At 36.4% G+C, this 21,775-nt stretch overlaps 2 protein-coding genes across 4 annotated transcripts; both read right to left on the bottom strand.

Moving 5' to 3' along the window:
* Positions 1 to 2,325: 2,325 nt before the first annotated feature.
* Positions 2,326 to 5,450, bottom strand: LOC121740258. Of its 2 annotated transcripts, none has more exons than XM_042132909.1 (4): positions 4,948 to 5,450; positions 4,090 to 4,299; positions 3,516 to 3,674; positions 2,326 to 2,698 (listed from the first exon to the last, which is right to left on the bottom strand). In XM_042132909.1, the coding sequence occupies exons 1-4, from the start codon at positions 5,264 to 5,266 to the stop codon at positions 2,496 to 2,498; spliced, it is 891 nt and encodes a 296-aa protein (XP_041988843.1). In that variant the 5' UTR covers positions 5,267 to 5,450; the 3' UTR covers positions 2,326 to 2,495. The 2 variants fall into 2 exon arrangements, with proteins under 2 accessions (XP_041988843.1, XP_041988844.1); XM_042132910.1 differs by having other exon boundaries at positions 4,099 to 4,299.
* An 89-nt stretch (positions 5,451 to 5,539) lies between these two features.
* On the bottom strand, positions 5,540 to 21,767 carry LOC121740257 (PR domain zinc finger protein 10-like). Of its 2 annotated transcripts, XM_042132907.1 has the most exons (7): positions 21,655 to 21,767; positions 20,591 to 20,791; positions 9,996 to 10,199; positions 9,735 to 9,899; positions 7,002 to 7,205; positions 6,393 to 6,551; positions 5,540 to 5,983 (listed from the first exon to the last, which is right to left on the bottom strand). In XM_042132907.1, exons 1-7 carry the CDS (start codon positions 21,755 to 21,757, stop codon positions 5,748 to 5,750), a joined length of 1,272 nt encoding a protein of 423 aa, XP_041988841.1. In that variant the 5' UTR covers positions 21,758 to 21,767; the 3' UTR covers positions 5,540 to 5,747. The 2 variants fall into 2 exon arrangements, with proteins under 2 accessions (XP_041988841.1, XP_041988842.1); XM_042132908.1 differs by lacking the exon at positions 9,735 to 9,899.
* Between the last annotated feature and the right edge of the window lie 8 nt (positions 21,768 to 21,775).

Here is a 21,775-nt window from a genome sequence, read left to right as displayed (position 1 = left end):
GGAATTGCTAAATATTACCATTTTAGCCCCTCAGATGGGGTATGGTATAGATCAATGTGAACAAGATAAAAAATAATAAACAATTTTTTAATAAATTAAAATAATTGAAATACAAAATTATATTATGTTGCTAATATTTTCGCAAAATTTTGATTTACTTTAGCAATGAGCGATATTATGTTTGAATTAGTTATTGCCGAAGAATTACGGGATACAGTATGAATTGTTAATTTCAGCGTTATATCACTATATGATGACTGATATATCAGTATCGGTTGTATGTTTTAAATGTTCTACATATTTTGCTACTGCGGTTCTTAAACATTTTATTAATAAAATTTAACGGTTATTAATGTTAGTGTTTCACTTTAATGCTACACATTCCATACTTGCGACTCTTATCTCGCTATAAAAGATACATAACTCACTCTTCGCACCATACAAATTTGGGTTTAGGTGTCATAAGTATGTACCATCGAGGAAGTTGATTCCTATGCAATTGACAGACCAACGTTATTTGGTCGAATATGTCAATTCAATATTAATTGTGATCTGTCAGCTGGGTTTGACGTAACGCAACCAAACTACTTAGGTCCCCGATTTGCATAGGAATCAACTTCTCTGATAGTACATAAATTAAAAATGTGTCATAAGCCAAAGCACAAGTTTGAGATAAATAGGCCTCTAGGCCATTAACTTAGATATCATATTTTTAACTATCAACACCTGTAGTTGCCCAAAGTGACACATCCTGCGAATCAAATAACATTTTATACGTCACAACTGTTTCTGGCTCGTTATTCGAAGTCTCGATATACCGAAGTCGTGGCTCATAATGCCTTTTAAATGATACGTATAATGCCTTCGGTGACATTTTTACTTTAAATTCTTCAGAAATTTTCCGGAAAATGGGATCATTGCTTTTAACGTTTTGTACTTTTTGCAGATATTCATGATACTTATCAAACATTTCAATTAGATCTTTTATATTGATTCGCGATCGGCGCCCAGCCTTTCTCTTATGTTTGTCTTCTGAAATATTGAATAAACATATTATTGTTATTAACACATTCAGTGCCGCCCACAATTTTTTAGTAGTTCCCAGCGATGCCGCCCTATAAAAAACGCAAACTATGCTAGATGTGCTCTCGGCACTGCAGGATGAAATTACGTAGCACGCTAGGCGTGTTCACTGGTACTGTATAGATGTAAAATCATAAAAAGCCTTTTTTCTATTAAGTTAAAAATAGTTAGAAATTAGTTGTTCTTGAGTTGTTACTGCAGAGATATTTTGTTTTTAGTAGTTTTTGAAGGTTTAAGGCAGTAAATAGATTCTCTCTGATAAAAAAATCTAATCTATGATACCAATACCAGCCACCGTGCCAGTGCCAGAGCCGTGCCAGTGTGATGTGTTTGTGTGTGCGTGCATGCGTGAGTGTGTTTGTGTGTGTTCGTGGCAGTTAGTGAGTGTTCGTGGGTGTTTGTAGATGTTCGGGGCTACTTATCTTTATGAATATAATATCAATATATTTTACTTCAAAACTTTAATATCATTTTTGGGCCACAGCTGTTTTTGAGTCGAAACTTTTAAAGAAGCTGCTGAAAATGCTTTTTAAATGCCGCATGTAAACCCGTCCGGTGACATTTGCGGGTAAGTTTCTTCAGATATTAGTTTGAAAACGGGATCTCTAGTTTTAATATCTAACTTTTGCAACTAATCCTTATATTTTTGAAATAATTTTAATTGTTTTTCGTAAGACATTAACGGTTTACGCCCTGGGCCTTTACTTTTCATGAGGAGATAGAAATAATGAAATAAAATCAATTGGAGCAAAACATAAACATTGTATGTATATTTGTTATGAAGGTTTATTACTAATTTATTAACGACTTTAGTTAGAAAACAATAAATATTAATGTATTTCTAGAATATGGATGTTTATTCCTTTGGCACGCTCCAGTAACGTACAAAAGTTGTGGTAAGTAACAGTGTGTGAGTTCTGAAATAAAACAATTTAAAAAATAAACAATTTATTCAATGATACCCATCTAACAAATGTTAATAGGATTTAGGGTAAGCATTATATTTCATGGGTATTACTCAGTAAGCATTACCCACATATTATACGAGTAGATAAGAACACCCATACCAACCTTAAAAATTACATTTTTCATTTTCCAAGCAGCCAGTGAGGCATTACATACAAATAATCAGTGACGGATTAGCCCTTAATCAAATTAACCAATTGCCTAGGGCATCACGTCTGAGGGAGCACCAGAAGAGTAAAGGTTCAAAGACTGATTCTAGTTGAGATAAGGATAGGGGGGCCCAATGGCATGGATTGCTTAGGGCATCAAGTAGTCTTAATCAGTCACTCCAAATAATGACTTACATCATGACAACTTCCGTGGCCTAAAAATAACTTAATATAAATATATCAAGTTATTTTACAATTATACATAATTTACAGTAGCAGGTGTAAGACGGTTTAACTTTATCCTTCATCCCCTTCGTAGTCTTTAACAGTGAAAATTTGCTCCGCCGACACCAAAGCGTGCTGGTCTTTCAAATGGTCAAGTATTATCTGCACGCAGATATCAAAATTGTCGGTCTTCGCTAGTTTAAAAGTGCACAATTTGCACGAATAATAGTCTTCAGAGTCATTATCAAAAACTTTCCAAATCCAGTAGTGGGGATCTGTAAAGATTGTTGTATGTTTAAACGGTCCAGTAGGCCTACTACGAAACCGTTTTGAGACTCAAACAATCGGACGAGAATGCCGCGTCCTGCTCTAACAACGTCATTTCACGTTTGTCAGAGTAGGACGCAACATTCTCGTACGATTGTTTGAGTCTCAAAACCGTGTCGTGGTACGGGCCCGGATTCCAACTCACTAAGCTAGCACACAATGGCTGATTATACTTAAATAACATCCTAGGGCCTATCCTATAACGGACTATGCAAATATACAGGGTGCAATTAAACCTACCGACCAAATTTTTTAGGGCTTAGATATCATTAGGAGAGTATATTTAACCAAAAAATAGGGTGTTAATTTTTTACAATAACATATTTTATCCTACTTAAAATCGTTGCAAAACGGTCACTTCGCGGCGGTAGGTAGAGCGGGGGTGACGCGGGGGATTGCGCCAGGGCGGCGTGCGTAGGCATGCGCCGGCGACGCGTAGTGTCCATCAATTGTGGTGTTTTTTTGGAAAACTTTCGGAAGTTATTACTCAACATTTTAATACTGAGTTATTATAAAAGAAAAATACATATATTTTTAAAAGCCACAAAAAATTAGCTTGATAGTAATAAAAAAAATTGTTCTAGGGATCTCGGACGGCGGACCATACGTTTTTGGTCTTTAAAACACCGCCGGTTATGAATGATTAAATCGGTCGTATAAATAATAAAATTCTGCTAATACCACAACAAGAGATTGAAAATAACGAGCGTGATCTATCTTCAAGCTTCTAGAAACGATAGGCAACGAAATTAACAAGGTTCATACCATCATTCTTCTCGTGGATGATTTTCAGATGTCTGTTGAGGTTGCCGGTGGCGTTGCCCCCGTGGTTGATGGTCTTGTCGCACAGCTTGCAAGTAGCTCGAGTCCTCGAATCGCGGTTGAAATACGTCCACACCCAACTCCGTAGCGGCTTGCCCTTGCCTAAGAAAGGTTTTTATTTCATTACATCGCCATCGAAACCCTTACGAGGCCTTAATATGACAAAGAAATGATGAACAATAAACCAGCATTGTACTTGTACTTAAATTTACACTATTGTACTTTTTGCCACACAAATAATAGTACTATTAGAGAAGTTTATTCCTAGGCAGATGGGGGGCCTACGAGTACGTACGCGTAGTTTGGTCGCGTTATGTCGAACCCAGCCGGCATATCACAATAATTAACATTCAATTGACAATATTATGATCTGACCTAATGACGTTGGTGTGTCAGTGCTTAGGAATCAATTTCCTCGATGGTACAATCATAGACTCACTAAAAGACTCAGTCAAAGCTCTCTATAAAATGAAGGCCCCGAATGGTCAATAAAATAAGCCACATAATGTAAACTCACTTAATATATCTGTCCGCTTCTCGTCACTTTTGATCTTCATCTCTAGTTCACTGCCGTAGATGACCGGATGTCTCGAGCGGATGTGGCGATTCATGTTGTTACTATTGCACCCCTTTATCGATAGAACGACGTTGCAAAGGTTGCACCGAAATATGGTCTGCGACAACTTATCGAAATACTTCCATACCCAGCTCCGTTTTCTGCATGTATCTGCAAAGTGAAGGGGCCAATATAGTTTGTACCAGATGATCATCATTTGTACCAGATCTGGAACTGTACATTTTTCCAGTAAAGTATTCTATGTCCTTTCCCGGGAAATTTCATACCAAATTTCAGCAAAATCCGTTGAGCGGTTTTGGCGTGAAGAGGTAACAGACAAATTGAAACAGGCACACTTTCGCATTTATAATATTAGTATGAATAATGCCTCCGTGGTCTAGTAGTATAGAGCGTGGCTCTTGACTCAGAGGTCGTGGGTTCGATTCCCGCGTTGGAAACATGTTATTTCCAAGTTTGGTTAGGACAGTGCATGCTGATCACCTGATTGTCTGACAAGTAAGATGATCCATGCGTCGGATGGGCATGTAAAAAGTCGGTCCTGCGCCTGATCTCTCGCCGGTCGTGTCGGTCTTCCGTTCCACTGGGTTATGAAAGTAAAGGAATAGAGAGTGCTCTTGTGTACTGCGCACACACTTGGGCACTATAAAATTACTACGGCCACCGTCACCGAAACCGGTGTGGGAGCTATTATCATTATTATGAATTATACAAATTCTCTGGTAAACCTACCTTTGTTCGAGATACAGACTTTAGTAGGATGATCAACTAATGCAGACAAAGAACTATTGAGATACTCACCATCACTTTTTACGCTTGATAGAAATATATACTGCCGGTTCTCGACATTTTTGGGCAACTGATCCTGGATAACTTCAGGTTGAGTCTCGCATATCTCTTCTATTATCACAGGTTGAGTCCGACTATCCGACACACTGAATTGTAGGAACTCTATCTGGTATCCCATGGAACATTCCAGGATATCCTTGTGCAACTCGTAAACGCCTCTGTGAGAGTCCCTGATGTGCTCTTTAGGTGCTGTATTATTGTCATCTGTCGTTAATACCGTGGAGCAAATATTGCATTTCAGTTGATCGGCCGATTCCTTAGTAAAGTACATGGATATAACATCTTGGACAGCATCTGTAACTAATGTTATATGATTAGACTAGAACAACGAAATTCGACAAGTTATAATTATTCATAAAAACTTATATCATGTTTAAATTACTTATCGATATACATTATATTTAAATTAATATGTCAAAAAGTACAATTTTATTTTTATAGTAAACAAGGTTTTCAATAACAGTCGCCGCTAGTTTTTGTTGCGAAGTAAGCTGGAAAAGTCAGAGTATAAAATTAAGTACATATTTTAATTAAATTTTAATTATGTAGTATTATTTCATAAGCGGAGTTCCGTTACAATTAATTAGGTTGGTAAAATAGAGATACGGAACCTCCGCTTGACATCAGTGATGTTATTCATAATCGTTAAAACATTTTCGTAATAAAATATAATATATGAAAAATAGCATCAATTTAAACGTATTTAATTGAATGTGTCAACAAATCTCTCGAAAGCCCGAGGCTTTTTTCCATTATTCACTATCTTGATCGCTTCCATCTTTAATATGCTTTATAACTACTTTATTTTTATCATCAGGAACCGTAGATACTTGGTCACCCGACTCCAGGCCGTGTTCTGTTTTCAAGTGGTCACATATTGTCTTAATATCGTTCTTCATATCTTCAGTCTTAGTACATTTGAAGCTGCATATTCTGCACGAATATTTGTCACTGTCATCTTCTTCTTCAAAGACTAACCAGATCCAACCTGCAAAGTCGTTATTGAAAGCATTTAATTCATACTAGATGACGCCCGCAACTCCGTTGCGCCAAATTAAAATATCGCGCGGAAACCGTACATTTTTCCGGTATAAAAAGTATCCTATGTCCTTTCCCGGGCCTCGTACCAAATTTTAGCAATATCGGTTTAGCGGCTTGGGCGTGAAGAGGTAATAGACAGACACACTTTCGCATTTATAATATTAAGTATTATGGATGGGTGGGGAACTCGTAGTAATAATAATAAAATCATACAAAGAAAGTACGTGAATGTTTGCTTGTGTCTAGACGTTAAGACATAAAAATAATTATAGTGCTAATAATAAAAAAAACACTGTTAAAACCAGCACCTGCGCAGTGGTAAGGCGTAATTTAAAAGAGTTTATATGAGAAGTTACCTGCGTCCTTCTTATGAACTTTCTTCAGATGGATAATAAGGTTACCAGTTGTGCTGAAGCTGGAGCATATAGCCTTGTCGCAGATCTTGCAAGTGGCGCGATTTTTTGAAGTGCGGACAAAATATGCCCACACCCAACTCCGGTGTGGTCTACCACGTTCTAACAATAGAAATTAATAATTTTAAAATCATTGCCTGGGAAACTTCAGTACCAAATACAGCACTTCACATTTTTGTCAATGCCATTATTTTGCCAAAAAACTTGTTTAAGAACTTTAAATTCTGTACCAGGGTATTAAAAATTCCTGCGGATTTTTACCAAAATTTAAATTTCACCAACTTCACTCTCTCTTACTCAGGTCTCAAGACACGGTTTAGGCTCTGTGATTGGTTGGCTGTCAAAATTTGGACCAATCATAGAGCCGAACCGCATCTTGGGACCGAGATGCATCTTGAGTACTAACTATTTATACCGTCCTTACTATACGTACCGGCGGACTCAACTTTGAGTCACTGTGCGTAGCAAATACGGTTTTTTACCCAGACAATCTACTCACATTCCGTTTGAACTACAACGTAAGAACTAAAATACAAAAAAAATCAAACTTACTCCGTGGCAGAGGTTTGTTCTTAATTTTTTCGATTACAACATTTTCCTCCACTTTAGTTTTGTAAAGATCGGAATGTTTCCGCCTAATATGCTGCAACATATTAGTGGAATGCTTCACCGGCAGCTTGCACAGCTTGCACTGAAGTGTTGTATCATTTATCTTATCAAAGTGCTCCCATAGCCAACGCCGACTTCTACGTTTACCTGAAACAAATACTAGAATTCACTTTTTCTTGTTTAAAAAATTACTCAATTTAATGTTGTTTATTTAATAAGTCTGCCTTTACTTTTCAAGTATCTGATAAAAGTAAGCAATCGGTACACAATCATATTTACAGCAGACTGTGAAAAAACTGTGATAACTAAACTGCTTGCAACAGCCTGGCCCGAAAGGCATAGCTGCAATTTATAGCAATAACACGCAAAATTATCTATGGAAGCTACAAGCAACTTACTCAAATCGCAGTATTTCCCAGGAGGAGGAATAAGTATGAAGTCAGTTGTCACAGAACAAAAAGAGAGTTGTCACTGCTATTATATAAATAATTTCTTTGCCCCACTGCCTCCGTCGATACCGCCTTGTTACACTTAGGTCGAAACCATAAAGTAATTAATATACCTAGCAGAATAGAGCAACAATCTCAAGCTGTCAAACGAAACCGAAATTGATTTACGTCTGTGTGTAAAAATATGTGTACGTATACACAAGCATCTTTCTTAGAGATAAAATTGTCAACGTGCCGATAAGTGCCGACTGGACGTCAAAAAGAGTGCTGCTGTCATGTATCACACGTCTCTTTTTACCACGCAGTGCTACTGATAGTGACATCTCGCTTGCTCAGGCCTTTGTTTCTCTATTCTGCTGGGTATATTAACTTTATGGTCGAAACGTAAAAATAGCCTTATATAATTATTATGATTTCCTCATGGCACGCTTCTCCAAATATTCCTTTTATAAAACCTCCTGAACATTAGGTTAAAAAAGTCAATTTATTAAAACGTTGTCGTTATTAAAACCAACAAAATTGGGCAAAAGCAGAAATTCAGCGAAATTATGAACCTGAAACGAGTAAGTATACCTATACAGTGTGTAACAAAAATAAGTGATAATACTTTAGGGTATGCACGTGTGCCTTGTAGAGAGTTCACTGTGAAAGTAGCAGCTCTAAAAGATGAAAAATATTTTTCACTTTTGTATGGGCAAGGGCCAGAGCGTCACGAGTTTCCCCATACAAAAGTGAAAAAAAAAAATTGGTCTTTCAGCGCTGCTACTTTCACAGTGAACTCTCTACAAGGAACACATACCCCCCCTAAAGTATTATCACTTATTTTTGTTACACCCTGTATATCTAATAGAAATTGATTTTAAAAATCAATCTATATCAGAAAAATCAATTCACGTGCAGATTATGGGACTAGCCAACTGTCTCTGTAAAATGGTCACATTTAGCAATTCCTCTCAATCAATTCAGCAAATGAATTGTCAAAACTGTCAAACTGACAAATGTCAAATCAGTACAAAAATACAGAAATGAATTGCAAGCAGAGTTGCATTTTGCGATTTTAGAAAAATGAATCATGTTATGATTCATATTGGATTCATATCATGATTCTTCAAAGCGACCATTTTAGCCCCGCTGATCACGACCGACATTGACATGGCATAAACCAACCAAATGGTCCGCCAGATGCCTATGAATCAATTTTTTATAGTACCTATGCTGGTCATTTAAAATGCCTTCTTCGTCGCCATACAGCAGAACTGCTCTTGCGACGCAATTCAGCAGGTCCAAAGGTTGCGGAATTGTGCCGGTTTACAAAAAGCACAACACAAATTTATGTAATATTATTAGAAATTTAATTTTTAAAAATAAACAATTTGATTTCAACATTTACTGTCTGATTTTAGCATTCACTGTCGTCTTCACTTTCTTCTTTAGTTTCTTTATCACTTTCCTCTACTTTTTCTTCTTCATTTTTTACATTTACATCGTCGGACACACTACGCACTTGATCACCCGACTTCAGACCGTGTTCCGTTTTCAAATGGTTGTATATTGTCACAACTATATCTTTATACAAGTCGTCCGTCTTAGCACATTTAAAGCTACATATTCTGCAAGAATATTTGTCATCGTCGTCGTCCTTTTCAAAGACTAACCAAATCCACTCTGCAAAATTGAAAATTTGTTAATCTTTAAACAGGCAAAGTACCGAAAAGTTAATCTTTATCGTTAAATAAAAAATTGGAGAGCACTAAGGTTGGGTTGCACGAGAGGCGTGGTTAAAGTTGAAGATAAAGTTATGGTTATAGGTAAGGCAAATTTAACTTTAACTTTAACTTTATCCTTAACTTTGATCAGAGAAATTGACAGATGACAGCTGATCCAACAAGGTTATAAATGCACGTGGGCGGGGGCGCTGCTGGTAAAGGAGAACTGTCAAAAATGGCGTTTTTGTATGATGACAGCGTTAGTTCCTTTTTTCGCCACATGCATTTAAAACCTTGTCGAGCTCTATGGTTATGGTTAAATATGGCGTCTTGATGGCGTCCATTTTTAACTTTAACCAAAGATTTGACATTTTGCATTGTAGTTAAAGTTAAAGCCAAAGTTAAATTTACAGTTAAAGTTAAAGTTAGTTGGTGCAACCCAGTCTAAGCGACACTACGCTAAACCAAAAGTGTTGCCTAGTGCGGTCTCGCCTTTCAAATAATTAAAAAAAAGATATTACCTTTATTAACGACCTCGTTATGTAACCTCATGAGATGTTTAATGAGGTTGCTGGTACTGGAGTCTTTTGGGAGCTGAACCACCTTCTTGCAGAGCTTGCAAGCAGCGTGGCTTCCGTTGCACGCATAGTATCTCCACACCCAACTCTGGCGAGGCCTTCCCCGTTCTAATTATAAATTGAATTCGAAAACATACTGAGGTGTTATAAAAACAACCAAACATGAAATACATTCATAAAGTACAAAATAGCTTTTAAACTTACTTCGTGAAGTTGGTGTCTTCTTGTCTTTTTTCTTCGCAATTTTTTTATCAACTTTAGTGCTGTAAATATCGGCATGAATCCTTTGCATGTGTCGAAACATATTAGAAGCGTACTTAATTGACTCCTTGCACAGTTTACACCGGAGTGTTGTATCTGATAGTTTATCGAAGTGTTCCCAAACCCAGCGCCGACTTTTACGTTTTCCTGAAACAAATAGAAATTAAAAAATGTAATGTTATGAATAATTCAAATCTCGAAGATACTTAAGAGTACAGCGGGGCTAAAATGGCCGCTATGGAGAATCATATTATATTGAATCATAATATGATACATTTTTAAACTTCACTTTGCGTGCAATTCATATAGTGATCCGCTTCGATTAATGATTGGTCGCCCTGCGCGAGCGGCGCGCGAGATACCAATCATTGATGTAAGCGAATCACTATATGAATTGCACGCAAAGTGGAGTTTAAAAGTGATTCGCTTCGATTAATGATTGGTGTCAGCGCGTGAGCGCCGCTCGCGGGACCAATAATAAGTGAATCACTATATGAATTGCACGCAAAGTGGAGTTTAAAAATTAATCATATTATGATTAATTATATGATTCTCCAAGGCGACCATTTTAGCCCCGCAGAGTGCAGTATCTGTCATATAGTTATTTTTTTTTCTACCACCAATAATAGTAAAATACTAAAAATGAGTCTGGTCCCAAAAGTTTGGTCGCAGAAAGAGACGATCTTTTTTTTTTTTTTTTTATTATGAAATTAGGGGGCAAACGAGCAAACGGGTCACCTGATGGAAAGCAACATCCGTCGCCCATGGACACTCGCAGCATTAGAAGAGCTGCAAGTGCGTTGCCGGCCTTTTAAGAGGTAATAGGGGAGGGTAGGGAAGGGAAGGGAATAGGGGAAGGTAGGGAAGGGAAGAGAAGGGAATAGAGTAGGGGATTGGGCCTCCGGTAAACTCACTCACTCGGCGAAACACAGCGCAAGCGCTGTTTCAAGCCGGTTTTCTGTGAGAACGTGGTATTTCTCCGGTCGAGCCGGCCCATTCGTGCCGAAGCATGGCTCTCCCACGTATGATAAGTATCAAAATAAACATTTTTAGTCCAGTAAAATTACGGCGGCTTAAAAACATGAACGAACACAGTTTGGGGATTTTAAGGATTGATAGGGGGGTGTATTCTGAGCATAAATTCCAATTTGGGGGGTTCTACTGAGGTCAGCTCAAGGTCATTTCGATGGAAACGCGTTTAATTCGATATCTCGAGAATGGTCAGTGTTAGGCAAAAAATTGTAGAGACCTTTTCTCTTCCAAATTAAATTTACTAACTTTTTTATCTTAAACTTTTTTCAACATTAATATTTTCCAACTTATTACTCCCGCAAGGCAAAAAAAAATGTAATAAGGGGAAATAAGGAACATGAGCGCATGTTAACATCTCTATCAAGTATAAGGTAATATTAATTATTTTTTTACGGTTATAAAATTTTTTTTTTCATAATGACAAAATTTTCCAGTGTTTACTCCTGGTATTAATTTTTTATTAGGGTGCATTCTTCGTGTCAAAGACACTATGGAGATGAGAGAGCTGCTGCAGCTGTTGTACGGCGAAGTCTGTTGTCAGACTCTTCGTCGTCATCGCAATCATCGACACCTTTACCCGTACCAGAAGAAGAGGAATTCGATTTTAAAAATACGTGCTTCATTTGCACCGAAAAGATCCCAGAAAACGTCCTAAAAATGAACCAACGCGTACGCTTCAAGCAACGAATACGAATAAGTACGGTGAAGTCATTTTCAGCGGTGAAAAAATCTATGTTTTCGATATTAAAGGGTCGAAATGATTAACTATCTCAGTCGGTTATTGCGCGTATACGAGAAGTTTCTGAAGATGTTGGTGCTGGCGCAAGATACCATCACAAATGCTGGCTCGATTTAAAGGTTGAACCGAAAAGGGGAGTAAAAAGAAGACGCAGTTGTGAAAATATCGATGAAGTTGTCGACGCAATATACAATTACATGCTATCGAATGATGATGATTGTCAATTCAAACTTTCCGACATAACCCACCAAATCGAGGGTGCTGAAGAACTAGACTTCCGTACCATAAAAAAGTACTTAATCAACAAGTACCGTGATAATATCGTAATATTCGAACGACAACGTCTTGGCACATTTATTTGTTTAACGAATGCAGGAGCGAAAAATTTGAGCGATTCGTTATAAAAGGCAAAAAAAGGAAACCCAGCCGAAGAGAGGTCAGGTGTTGTCAAAGAAGCAGCAGGAACTGCACTTCCATCGACCTCGGGTGCTTAGCTTGAAGAATTTTATAACCTATTTTTTTAACATAAACGTTTTTTGATAAAAAAACTTTTTTTATCAAAAAACACTGATACTTCATTTTGTAATTGTTTATTTCTTTTTGTAATTCTCATTCACATTATTATCCCATTGAATAGACAAAATACCCAAATTAAAGAAGTACAATATTTGAATGATATTTGAATGATTGCAATATTTAATATTTGAATGAAGTACAATTTTTAAATAGTTTAATCGATTGACCTTTTTATATAGCGACAATGGCGCGGATTTCGCTCGCTAAAGTAATGTATAACTCCGAAGGTCAAATTGGCATTACAGAAAAAAGTTTAAGAAAAAAATTGTTCATAATTAAAATATCTACACTTTGATGATTGGTAACATTTAATAAAATTGAATGGTTGGGGAGAAAACGACGAAAAATAGAAAAAAAAGTAAAATTTTTGCCTTGCGGGAGTAATAAGTTGAAAAATATTAATGCTAAAAAAAAGTTTCAGATAAAAAAGTTAGTAAATTTAATTTGGAAGAGAAAAGGTCTCTACAATTTTTTGCCTAACACTGATCATTCTCGAGATATCGAATTAAACGCGTTTCCATCGAAATGACCTTGAGCTGACCTCAGTAGAACCCCTCAAATTGGAATTTATGCTCAAAAGTCAAAATACTATCGATCCTTAAAATCCTCAAACTGTGTTCGTTCATTTTTATTTATTTCGTAATTTGACTGGACTACTTACTACTCAAACAACTTCTCGTCTTCTTTTCTTTTTTTACAACTTTTTCGCCCGTTTTACTGGTGTAAATGTCCGAATGTTTCCTTTGCATATGACGTAGCCTATTAGTAGCATACTTTACCGAGGCTTTGCACGATTTACACCGAAATGTTGTATCTGTTAACTTATCAAAGTACTCCCAAAGCCAACGCAGACTTCTGCGTTTACCTGAAAAGAATTGCCGAATCTTGTAGATGCAGAGTCACGTGGCTATTCAAACTGTAAGCAATCGCATTATTTTAAAATCAGTAGTTTAAAGACTAAATTCTCGACATTAGACCACTAGTCCTTAGACTGGTTAATCCTCTACGCCAAGTTAGTCAAGGCATACAAGTTACAACTAACAGGCATGCGAACAAACAAATAGTAGTCTGAGCGATAAGCTGAGAATAGCGAAATATAGAGATAAGGGTCTTAAAAATACGTGCGATAGATCATTAGATTCGGGAAGACGTCTAGAAAAATGTATCGGAAGCGTGTATTAGCACACAAAAAATTGCAAAAGTTATAAGCAAATTAGGTTGCAAAAAAAAGTATTTTTTGTTAAAAACTTCGAAATTATTAACATTTAAGAAATTAAAAAAAAAACATTCTTAAAGAGGAGAAAATTTCCTTAGGTAGGTATAGATTTTTTTTAATTATCGCTTGACAAACTCGAGTCTCGATCTAAAAGACTATGAAATGCTATAATATGGTAGTGATGATGATGATGATGAATGTAATTTGCATAGTAGCATATGCTTTCTGTTCTTAAAACAACGCCGAAACTCCCAATCTTGTATCTATGTTATAGTCAAAGTCCGATACACAGTCTCTTCGCGGAAGGACTGGTTTATCCTAGGTTTGGCCAAAGCCGTCAGGCGATCCCCGAAATACATTTCAATTTCGTTCTTTGCCTGAAGTATTTTTAGTCAAACCCAGGAGCTCCTAACTTTTCAGTCAAACGTCGAAAGTAAATTATTCTGTTTCGGTTTTGGCCTAGTCAATCCTAGAAGCGACTGCAAAACTCGGTCAAACGTTGATCTGAACATGTTTAAACAGGTTCATAATGTCTCTCGCGGTGTTCGGACCGATTGTTTTGTCATTTCATGTTCGTTCATTGAGCGTGCGGGCGTGTAATTGTGTAAAATTGAAGATGAGTGAATCAAACGGTGTTGTTGTTACTAAAAACGTGGATAAAGAAGTTTATTAAAACAATTAACATTAACATTAATGCCTCACCATGTCAGAAAAATGATTAATTTGCCACTTTAACTACCTAAGAAATTATTAAAACAATTAACATTAAAGTTAATGCCTCACCATGCCAGAAAAATGATTAATTTTCCATTTTAATTACTTAAGAAATTATTAAAACAATAAACATCAAAATTTTAAAAATGTTATTTTTTATACCTAATCTTACAAACTAACCTCCGTATATTCCAAAGCATTTATTTATTTATTTTATACTTTATTGCACATCGTACAAAAGGCGGGCCTAATGCCACACGGCATTCTCTCAAAGCATCTAAAATATAAAAGTGAAAATCACGTAAGCTGACCAATCAGGTGTCAGAACTGGCAGAGTTAAGCGGTTAAGACTTGAAAGCTGCTTAAATGATAAAATGCTTCCAAATATACGAAGATAAGACACTACATACCTATATCGGAGTTTGACTCGTCAAACCCCGATTTAATAAAATTGTGTTTTGACGTTTGCCTGACCAAGTTAGTCCCTCCCAGGTTTGACGAAAATTGTTTAGTCAAAGGCCGAAAATTTACATTTGTTTGGGCTTTGACTAAGTCATTCAGTCTGACCTGAGGATTGACCAGTCCAACCTAGGAGCGCCGGAGCTTCGGAGTTTGCCTATAACATCTATAAAGAATCAGGAGTTCTCTCAGCACCTTCCGAACCACTGTATACCAGGTATACCTCGGTGCAAAATCTTACTTGTTGGTAGCATATGCTTAGAATACTTCTCACGAAACCGAATCACCACATGTTTCCCTATAAGTTTTGAGGAGTTCCCTCGATTACTTATGGATCCTTCATCAAATCACCACTTTTGTGAATATAATACCAAATTGGGATGATACCCTATATACCAAAAGAAAAATTTTGAAAATCGGTTAACAAACGGCGGAGTAATCGTTGAATATAAGAAAACGAACATAGCACCTCCCCCATTTTGAAAGTCGGTTAAAATTGTAGCCTATGTGTTATTCTGATGTATAAGCTATATTATTGTAAAGTTTCATTAAAATCCGTTCAGTAGTTTTTGCGTGAAAGGGTAACAAACATTCATACATCCACACATCCATACATCCAAACAAACTTTCGCCTTTATAATATTAGTAGGATTTAAAAAAAATTATGGGGCCTCCCTTACACATCAAGCGGGGATAATTCTTTTTATTTCGCGTACACTCCACCGTGTGTGGTGTCGTGGGATAGGGTTTTTAAAAATATTACGATTATTCCAAGATCATTTTCCGATATAGGGATCCATTTGTGAAATATGCAAAGTTTTAAAGTGGAAGAAATCGTTAGTGTCCAGTGTCTCCCCCTTCTAACAGCCATTAGCTAAACGGTTTATTCTGAAAAATATGTGGAAAAATTCACGGGAGTAGGAAATATGCTAAATTTAAAAAGGAAATTATCACGGCTAAGAAGACTTCATAAGTAATTGAGAAGTACAAAGGAAATTTTCGTTCAAATTCCTTTGAATGTAACTGAGATCATGTTGTTAGTAGTGTAAAACATGTTATAATAATTCTCAATTCATTGACGATACAAAACTTATCAAAAACTGGCGGTACTATAATGGAACCCTCTATTGTGCGTGGCCGATTAATTGGCCGGCTTTTTCGCTCCCATAACCCATTGGTCATTTGTCACGCGCAAACGGCACGCGCCTATCACAGACCCCGCCGCTTTTTTTTCTTGTCGCAACTCGTATGACATTCGCATCCGCATAAAAATCCGCATTCCAAAAAAGTCCAAATCTATGCGGATGCTCCGCATTTACGGATGCGGATGCAGATATTCGCAACATCCCTGCTTATGACTTTTGCAATTTTTTGTGTGCACGATTCCGATACATTTTCCTAGACGTCTTCCCGAATCTATTGAGCTATCGCACGTATTTTTAAGATCCTTATCTCTATATTTCGCCATTCTCAACTTATCGCTCAGACTATAGCAGAGGCGTTGATTAGATAACTTGGCATTATTTCTAAGTAATTTAGTTCTACCTCAAAGTTCAGACCGATTAACGGTTAAATTAAGTATGAAAGTAAACCGATCCGAATGAAAATGAACCAAAGCCAGTGCTATGATGGGTCTGATTATACCTACCGAGTTAAGCGCCCTCGGTCGAGCACTCGGTATGTTTAGTATGGTCTCGGCCAATCGAATTGTCCGTTTCTCAGCACATTTTTCGTTAAGTGTAATCAAGCCCTATATCACAGTATTTACCAACTGTCCAGTATACAGGTGTACTTCTGCTATGAATTCCTTCACTAGCAATGCCGGTGGAATCAAACGTTATAAGTAGGTACTTATTTGAAGCACATGTGTAATTTTGAAAAAAAAATTACACTATTGCACCTATTTAAACTATTGTGCTTATTATCTAAACGATATAATGAAAAAAATATTTATCTTATATCTTTAAATGAGCAATTCTTGTATACAAATATATAATTGGAATCTCGGAATCGGCTCCAACGATTTTCATGAAATTTAGTATATAGGATGTTTCGGGGGCGATAAATCGATCTAGCTAGGAATCATTTTTAGAAAATGTCATTTTATTCGTGTTTTATCGAATACCGAGCAAAGCTCGGTCAAATAGCTAGTTTATCTTAAAACTAAACGCAACAAAAATTTGATGACATCAATCGCTTTCCTCTGCGTCAGTATGTTCCTTTTTATTTTCTACACTTGTTATTATTTTTTCACTCGCTTTCACGCCGTTTTCGGTATTCAAATAGTCACATTTTAACCCATCTTCAGGTGGCACATCCTTCTTTACCATGTCAGCATCATCTTCATCGCTGTTGGGAAAATTAGATTCATAGTAAAACTAATATCAAAAATCTTAGTGAATAGCGTGTGTATGTGTGTGTATGTGTTTGTGTGTATATGGTGTGTGTGTGTGTGGATTATAACTGCGTACTTCAGAAGAGGTACAATTTGCAGCCCATAAAATCTTAGCCGTTTAACGGTTTCAACGTGAAAAATTGTAAAATTGTCAAACACACTTAATATAACCTTACTTTATAATATTAAGTATAATTATTATTATTTCCTTGATATAAAAGCTGGATCCGCTTGGCTGGATTGGATGGCTGAGGCAGCCAAGGCGAACCAGCTAACAGATACCCTTATTATACGATGTATCCCGACACCAGTTCCCGATCCTTTCATGTATGACATATTTTGTCGACGACCTGACTCTCAAAGTTTTCTTTCTCCCACGGTAATTATAATGCTGCGTTTCTATGCTTGCCAAGGCTTGACCAGCGTCCACAAGTATCTGGCTTGGCTTGCGTGAGCTTGCGGACGCTTGTATCCATGGGCGTACCCAGGATTTTAGTTAGGGGGAGGGGGCAGCCTACCTGTCTCGAGAAGATGGGTCGGTCTGGTATATTGAAACAAAAAATCATGAAAATTTACTTTTATTAATCTGACTGAAAATAAGTTTTGTTTCCAACATTTCATTATGCGCGCAGAGTAAGTAGCACGCTTTTAATGCCCACTTGCCAGGAAAATTTACATTTATTTTATCTTCTAGGGGGGGGGGACCTCCCTTTCCCCCTGCCTCTACCTGGGTACGCTCATGGTTGTATCCGATATGGATTCTGAAGTAGTGTCGGTTTTTTGACACAGATCAAAGAGCGCTTGCGACGCGTTCGTCACGTCGCATTTCGTCATGCTTGAACGTACATTCAAGCATGACGAACCGAACGAACTAAAGCCGCCTATATAGACAAGCGCACTGCCAACGCGTTGGCACACGCGTTGGCGATGCGCTTGCAACGGCGCTTGTGAGTAATCCATACATAGGAAGGTCGTTCAGTATGCTTTGGATCGCGCCAATGTGCAGACGGATTCAAAATGGATGTCGAGTCGCTAACAACTGCAGCTGTATATTTATTCACAGCTTATAATTACTTTGTAAATGTGGACAAGGAAAAGTTTTTAAAGGCTATTCTCGAAATTAATAAGTAAAAAGCAAACGAGACAAACAAATAAATAAACTCACTTTTACATATTTTATAATATTAACATAATATAATTATTTTATTAAGTACTTATTATTTATAAAAATTATTGCTTATTATTATAATTATCATGATTAATATATACATATTTATTATTTATTAAATATTTCATTTATTTAATTTTAGTATTTGTTGTTATAGCGACAACAGATATACACAATCTGTGAAAATTTCAGAAATCTAGCTATAGCGGTTTTTGAGATAGAGCCTGGAGACTTTTTGGTTCCACAGGCAGTTTTTAGTCTGATAGAGCTCAATAAATTTAAATGTTTTCTCGATACTCGCCATTTCGTCAAGTTAGATGAAGGAAACGTGCACTCTTCATCGCCGCTCCGGACGGGGGGGGGGGTGCGCTGAAGGCAACCAAAAGGGGCGCCGAAAAACCTCTCCCAGGGAGCTGGTAGTGCTAAAACCGGCCCTGCATTTTAGTTTTTTCGGGCTCTCAAACAAATGGATCAATACTTCTCATGTACATACCTTATAAACATTTAAAAAATTGATAGCTAAACTTGTAGACTACACTAACACAGACATTGTGTTATAATTAATTTCGTAGAAAAAAATAAAAATATTTAAAAACCTGCATTTCTAAATGTTATAAGACCTACTCCAGTATGAGAGACCGAAAAAGATTATAAAGTTACAGAAAAGAAAATCGTCATCCAATTTGTCGATAAAATATGTCATAGCCATACATCATAACATAGGCTCGGACTCGGCACACATTACATAGATGTCGCAGTCGGCTGGTTAAAAAAAACATCCAGTCAAACAGCTAGAAAAGAGACAGAAATTATGGGACACATACGGGTGAATCAAAAAAATATTTTTTATTTTATTTGTACAGAAAAACTTACAGCTAAACAAATCTCAGTAACGACTAAGTTAAAAACAAATAGCCATTTAAGTAAGACTAAGTTAAAAACAAATAGACTTAAATATTCAATGAAAAAGCTAGAGACATTTGATTGAAGGGCGTTGTTCCGTCAAAGGGCTGGCTGTTTGATTGAACGGCTATTAAAACCAGTTGGATGCGTCATAGATATATTTTGTTCAGTTTTTAATAAAAGCCAATTCACATACATGTCATGAACTTTCCTGAGATGTCTGGCGAGGTTCCCGCCAGAGTGGGATATGGGTTTGTCACAGAGTCTGCAAAACGCGCGACCGCTCGACATGCTTACTAAGTACGTCCACACCCAGCTGTATTTTTTGGGACCTGACCAAAAATTTTAAAAAATTAATAGTGTATCGCACTCGCCGCACATGGGTTTCCTTTGAGTAAAACAAGCAAAAAAAAAAAAGAATTTTTCAAATCGGACCAGTAGTTTTCCTGAGATTAGCGCGTTCAAATAAGCCCTTTCAAATAATTTCCCCCCGTTTTTTCCACATTTTCCTCTATTTCTTCGCTCCTATTAGTCTTAGCGTGATAAAATAGCCTATAGCCTTTCTCGATAAATGGACTATCTAACACTGAAAGAATTTTTCAAATCGGACCAGTAGTTCCTGAGATTAGCGCGTTCAAACAAACAAACAAACAAATAAACTAACAAACTTTTCCGCTTTATAATATTAAAGTATAGATTTTACTTGTTTTATTTAGGTATATTGTATGATTACAGTATGAAATTATAGCTATATAATGGCGTACATGGCGTGCGTTATCCCAGCCAGAAGTTTTTTTTTCCTAAGGCATTTTTTAAGATAAAAAGTATGCAAATAATTTAAGTGTTGCAGAACCTTAATAGTCCGGTTAACGAATGACTCAAAAGAGGTTATAGAGTGCGTGAGCGAACCTAAGCGATTCCTACTGGAACTTATTCAGGGTGATTAGGGACAAAACATACTAAAAGTCCTGCTCCTACGTCTAGGAGGTGAGCCTGAGGGAGGAATAAGCTTTAATTTCATCATAGAATACTTTTTGCTACAACGCATCGTTTTTTAGTTATTGGCGAAAAAACAAAAATTGAGACCTTTGTCGCCCCGCTCACCTCCTAGACGTCAGGAAAAGTCCTGCAGAAATTGCTCATTCTACAACTACTTTGTTGACTGAGCTGTAATCTACACGAAAATTTTGTTTGTAGCTTGATCCATTGTGCAGATATTCAAAATCCTGCTGGGGTAATGTTTGGCGATTTGTCAGATCTCGAAGACTACTGGACTGGATGATAGTCTATAATATATTTGTAAGTTAAATTTCAATAGCAAATAAAAATGTTGTACCTCTCTTATTTTTTAAGTCTTCTATTACAACTTTATTGTCCAGCTTACTATTCAATAGATTGGGATGAGTACTCGTAATATGATTCATCATGTTGTTTTTCTCAATAAACTTTTTGCACTTCTTACATCGGAAAAGTGGTTTATCAATTTGTATTTTTTTATCATAGTTTTCCCAAATCCAGGCTTGAGTCTCATGTGTACCTGGAAAGCAGTTTGAACTTTGAATTAATTTTAATAATTCATAAGAATAAAAAATCAAATACTATGTAAGTTACATAATACTTACTATAAATATTCCATGTTACTAATTTTTTTATTTATCTATTCTTAAAACTATTTACCTTTTTCTCTATTAAATATAATATAATACTTTTGGTTATTTGACTGGCCTCCTAATTCTAATGTTTAAGCAATATTGGTGTAAAAGGTGTAAATTAGGAAATAAAGTTAAGGAAATATGTTTAACAAAGTAAGTTTAGCATACCATCTGCTAAGTATCTATAATTTATAAATAATTCAGATTTTTTAATTAATTTCTAGCCAATATTAAAAAGTTAATCATAATATTATAAATTAAAAGTTTACTTACAGAGGATTAAAGATTTATGTTCACTAGATTTGTGCTGTTATTATGACTTTTATTTTCAAAAACCAATTTTACCTATTTATAATTTACATGTCACAACCTGGGAGTGTTTTATTTATGTAATTTCTTTTACAAATTGATTTAAAAAAGTAAAATAAAATAAAGGGTCTCAAAACATTAATACCTTGATCGTGGGAATCGCAGACTCAATAGATTTTCAATTGTTATGCGGCAGCCGGGTGCCACTTGGGGATTGATGGGTTAAGAAACTAAATTCACTTCTTCAGCTATCATCTTTATTGACATTACACAACTTGTACATACAACAGTTTCTTACCATAAACTTACCTAATCCAAGTAAAATAAATAAAGAGTAGAGATACATTGACATCTGAGAAAGGTTATAGGGTGCTTATTTACAAATCATTCATGATAACATGGGTGTACCCAGGATTTTAGCAAGGGAGGGGCAACATACCTGATTCGAGAAGATGGCCGGTCTGGTATATCGAAACAAAAAACCATGAAAATGGATGTTTATAATAATCTGACTGAAAAGATATTTTGTTCCAACACTTCATTTTGTGCAGAGTAGGTAA

The sequence above is a fragment of the Aricia agestis genome, chromosome 3, assembly GCF_905147365.1.
Source record: "Aricia agestis chromosome 3, ilAriAges1.1, whole genome shotgun sequence".
Classification (NCBI taxonomy): Eukaryota; Metazoa; Arthropoda; class Insecta; order Lepidoptera; family Lycaenidae; genus Aricia; species Aricia agestis.
Note: the sequence above shows the minus strand (reverse complement) of the source record. Positions and strands in the feature narration are given on the sequence as shown.

Bases quoted from the DNA above. Each gene is read 5' to 3' on its own strand.
- LOC121740257 (XM_042132907.1), bottom strand. From the start codon at position 21,757: ATGAAGTGTTGGAACAAAATATCTTTTCAGTCAGATTATTATAAACAT. The intron at 20,792-21,654 runs GTATGTTGCCCC...ACTGCTTTCCAG, and splicing joins CGGCCATCTTCTCGAATCAG to GTACACATGAGACTCAAGCC. The intron at 7,206-9,734 runs GTAATATCTTTT...TATTTGTTTCAG, and splicing joins TAACGAGGTCGTTAATAAAG to GTAAACGTAGAAGTCGGCGT.
- LOC121740258 (XM_042132909.1), bottom strand. From the start codon at position 5,266: ATGTACTTTACTAAGGAATCGGCCGATCAACTGAAATGCAATATTTGC. The intron at 4,300-4,947 runs GTGAGTATCTCA...TTCACTTTGCAG, and splicing joins ATCAAGCGTAAAAAGTGATG to ATACATGCAGAAAACGGAGC. The intron at 3,675-4,089 runs GTGAGTTTACAT...AACCTTTCTTAG, and splicing joins GAAGCGGACAGATATATTAA to GCAAGGGCAAGCCGCTACGG.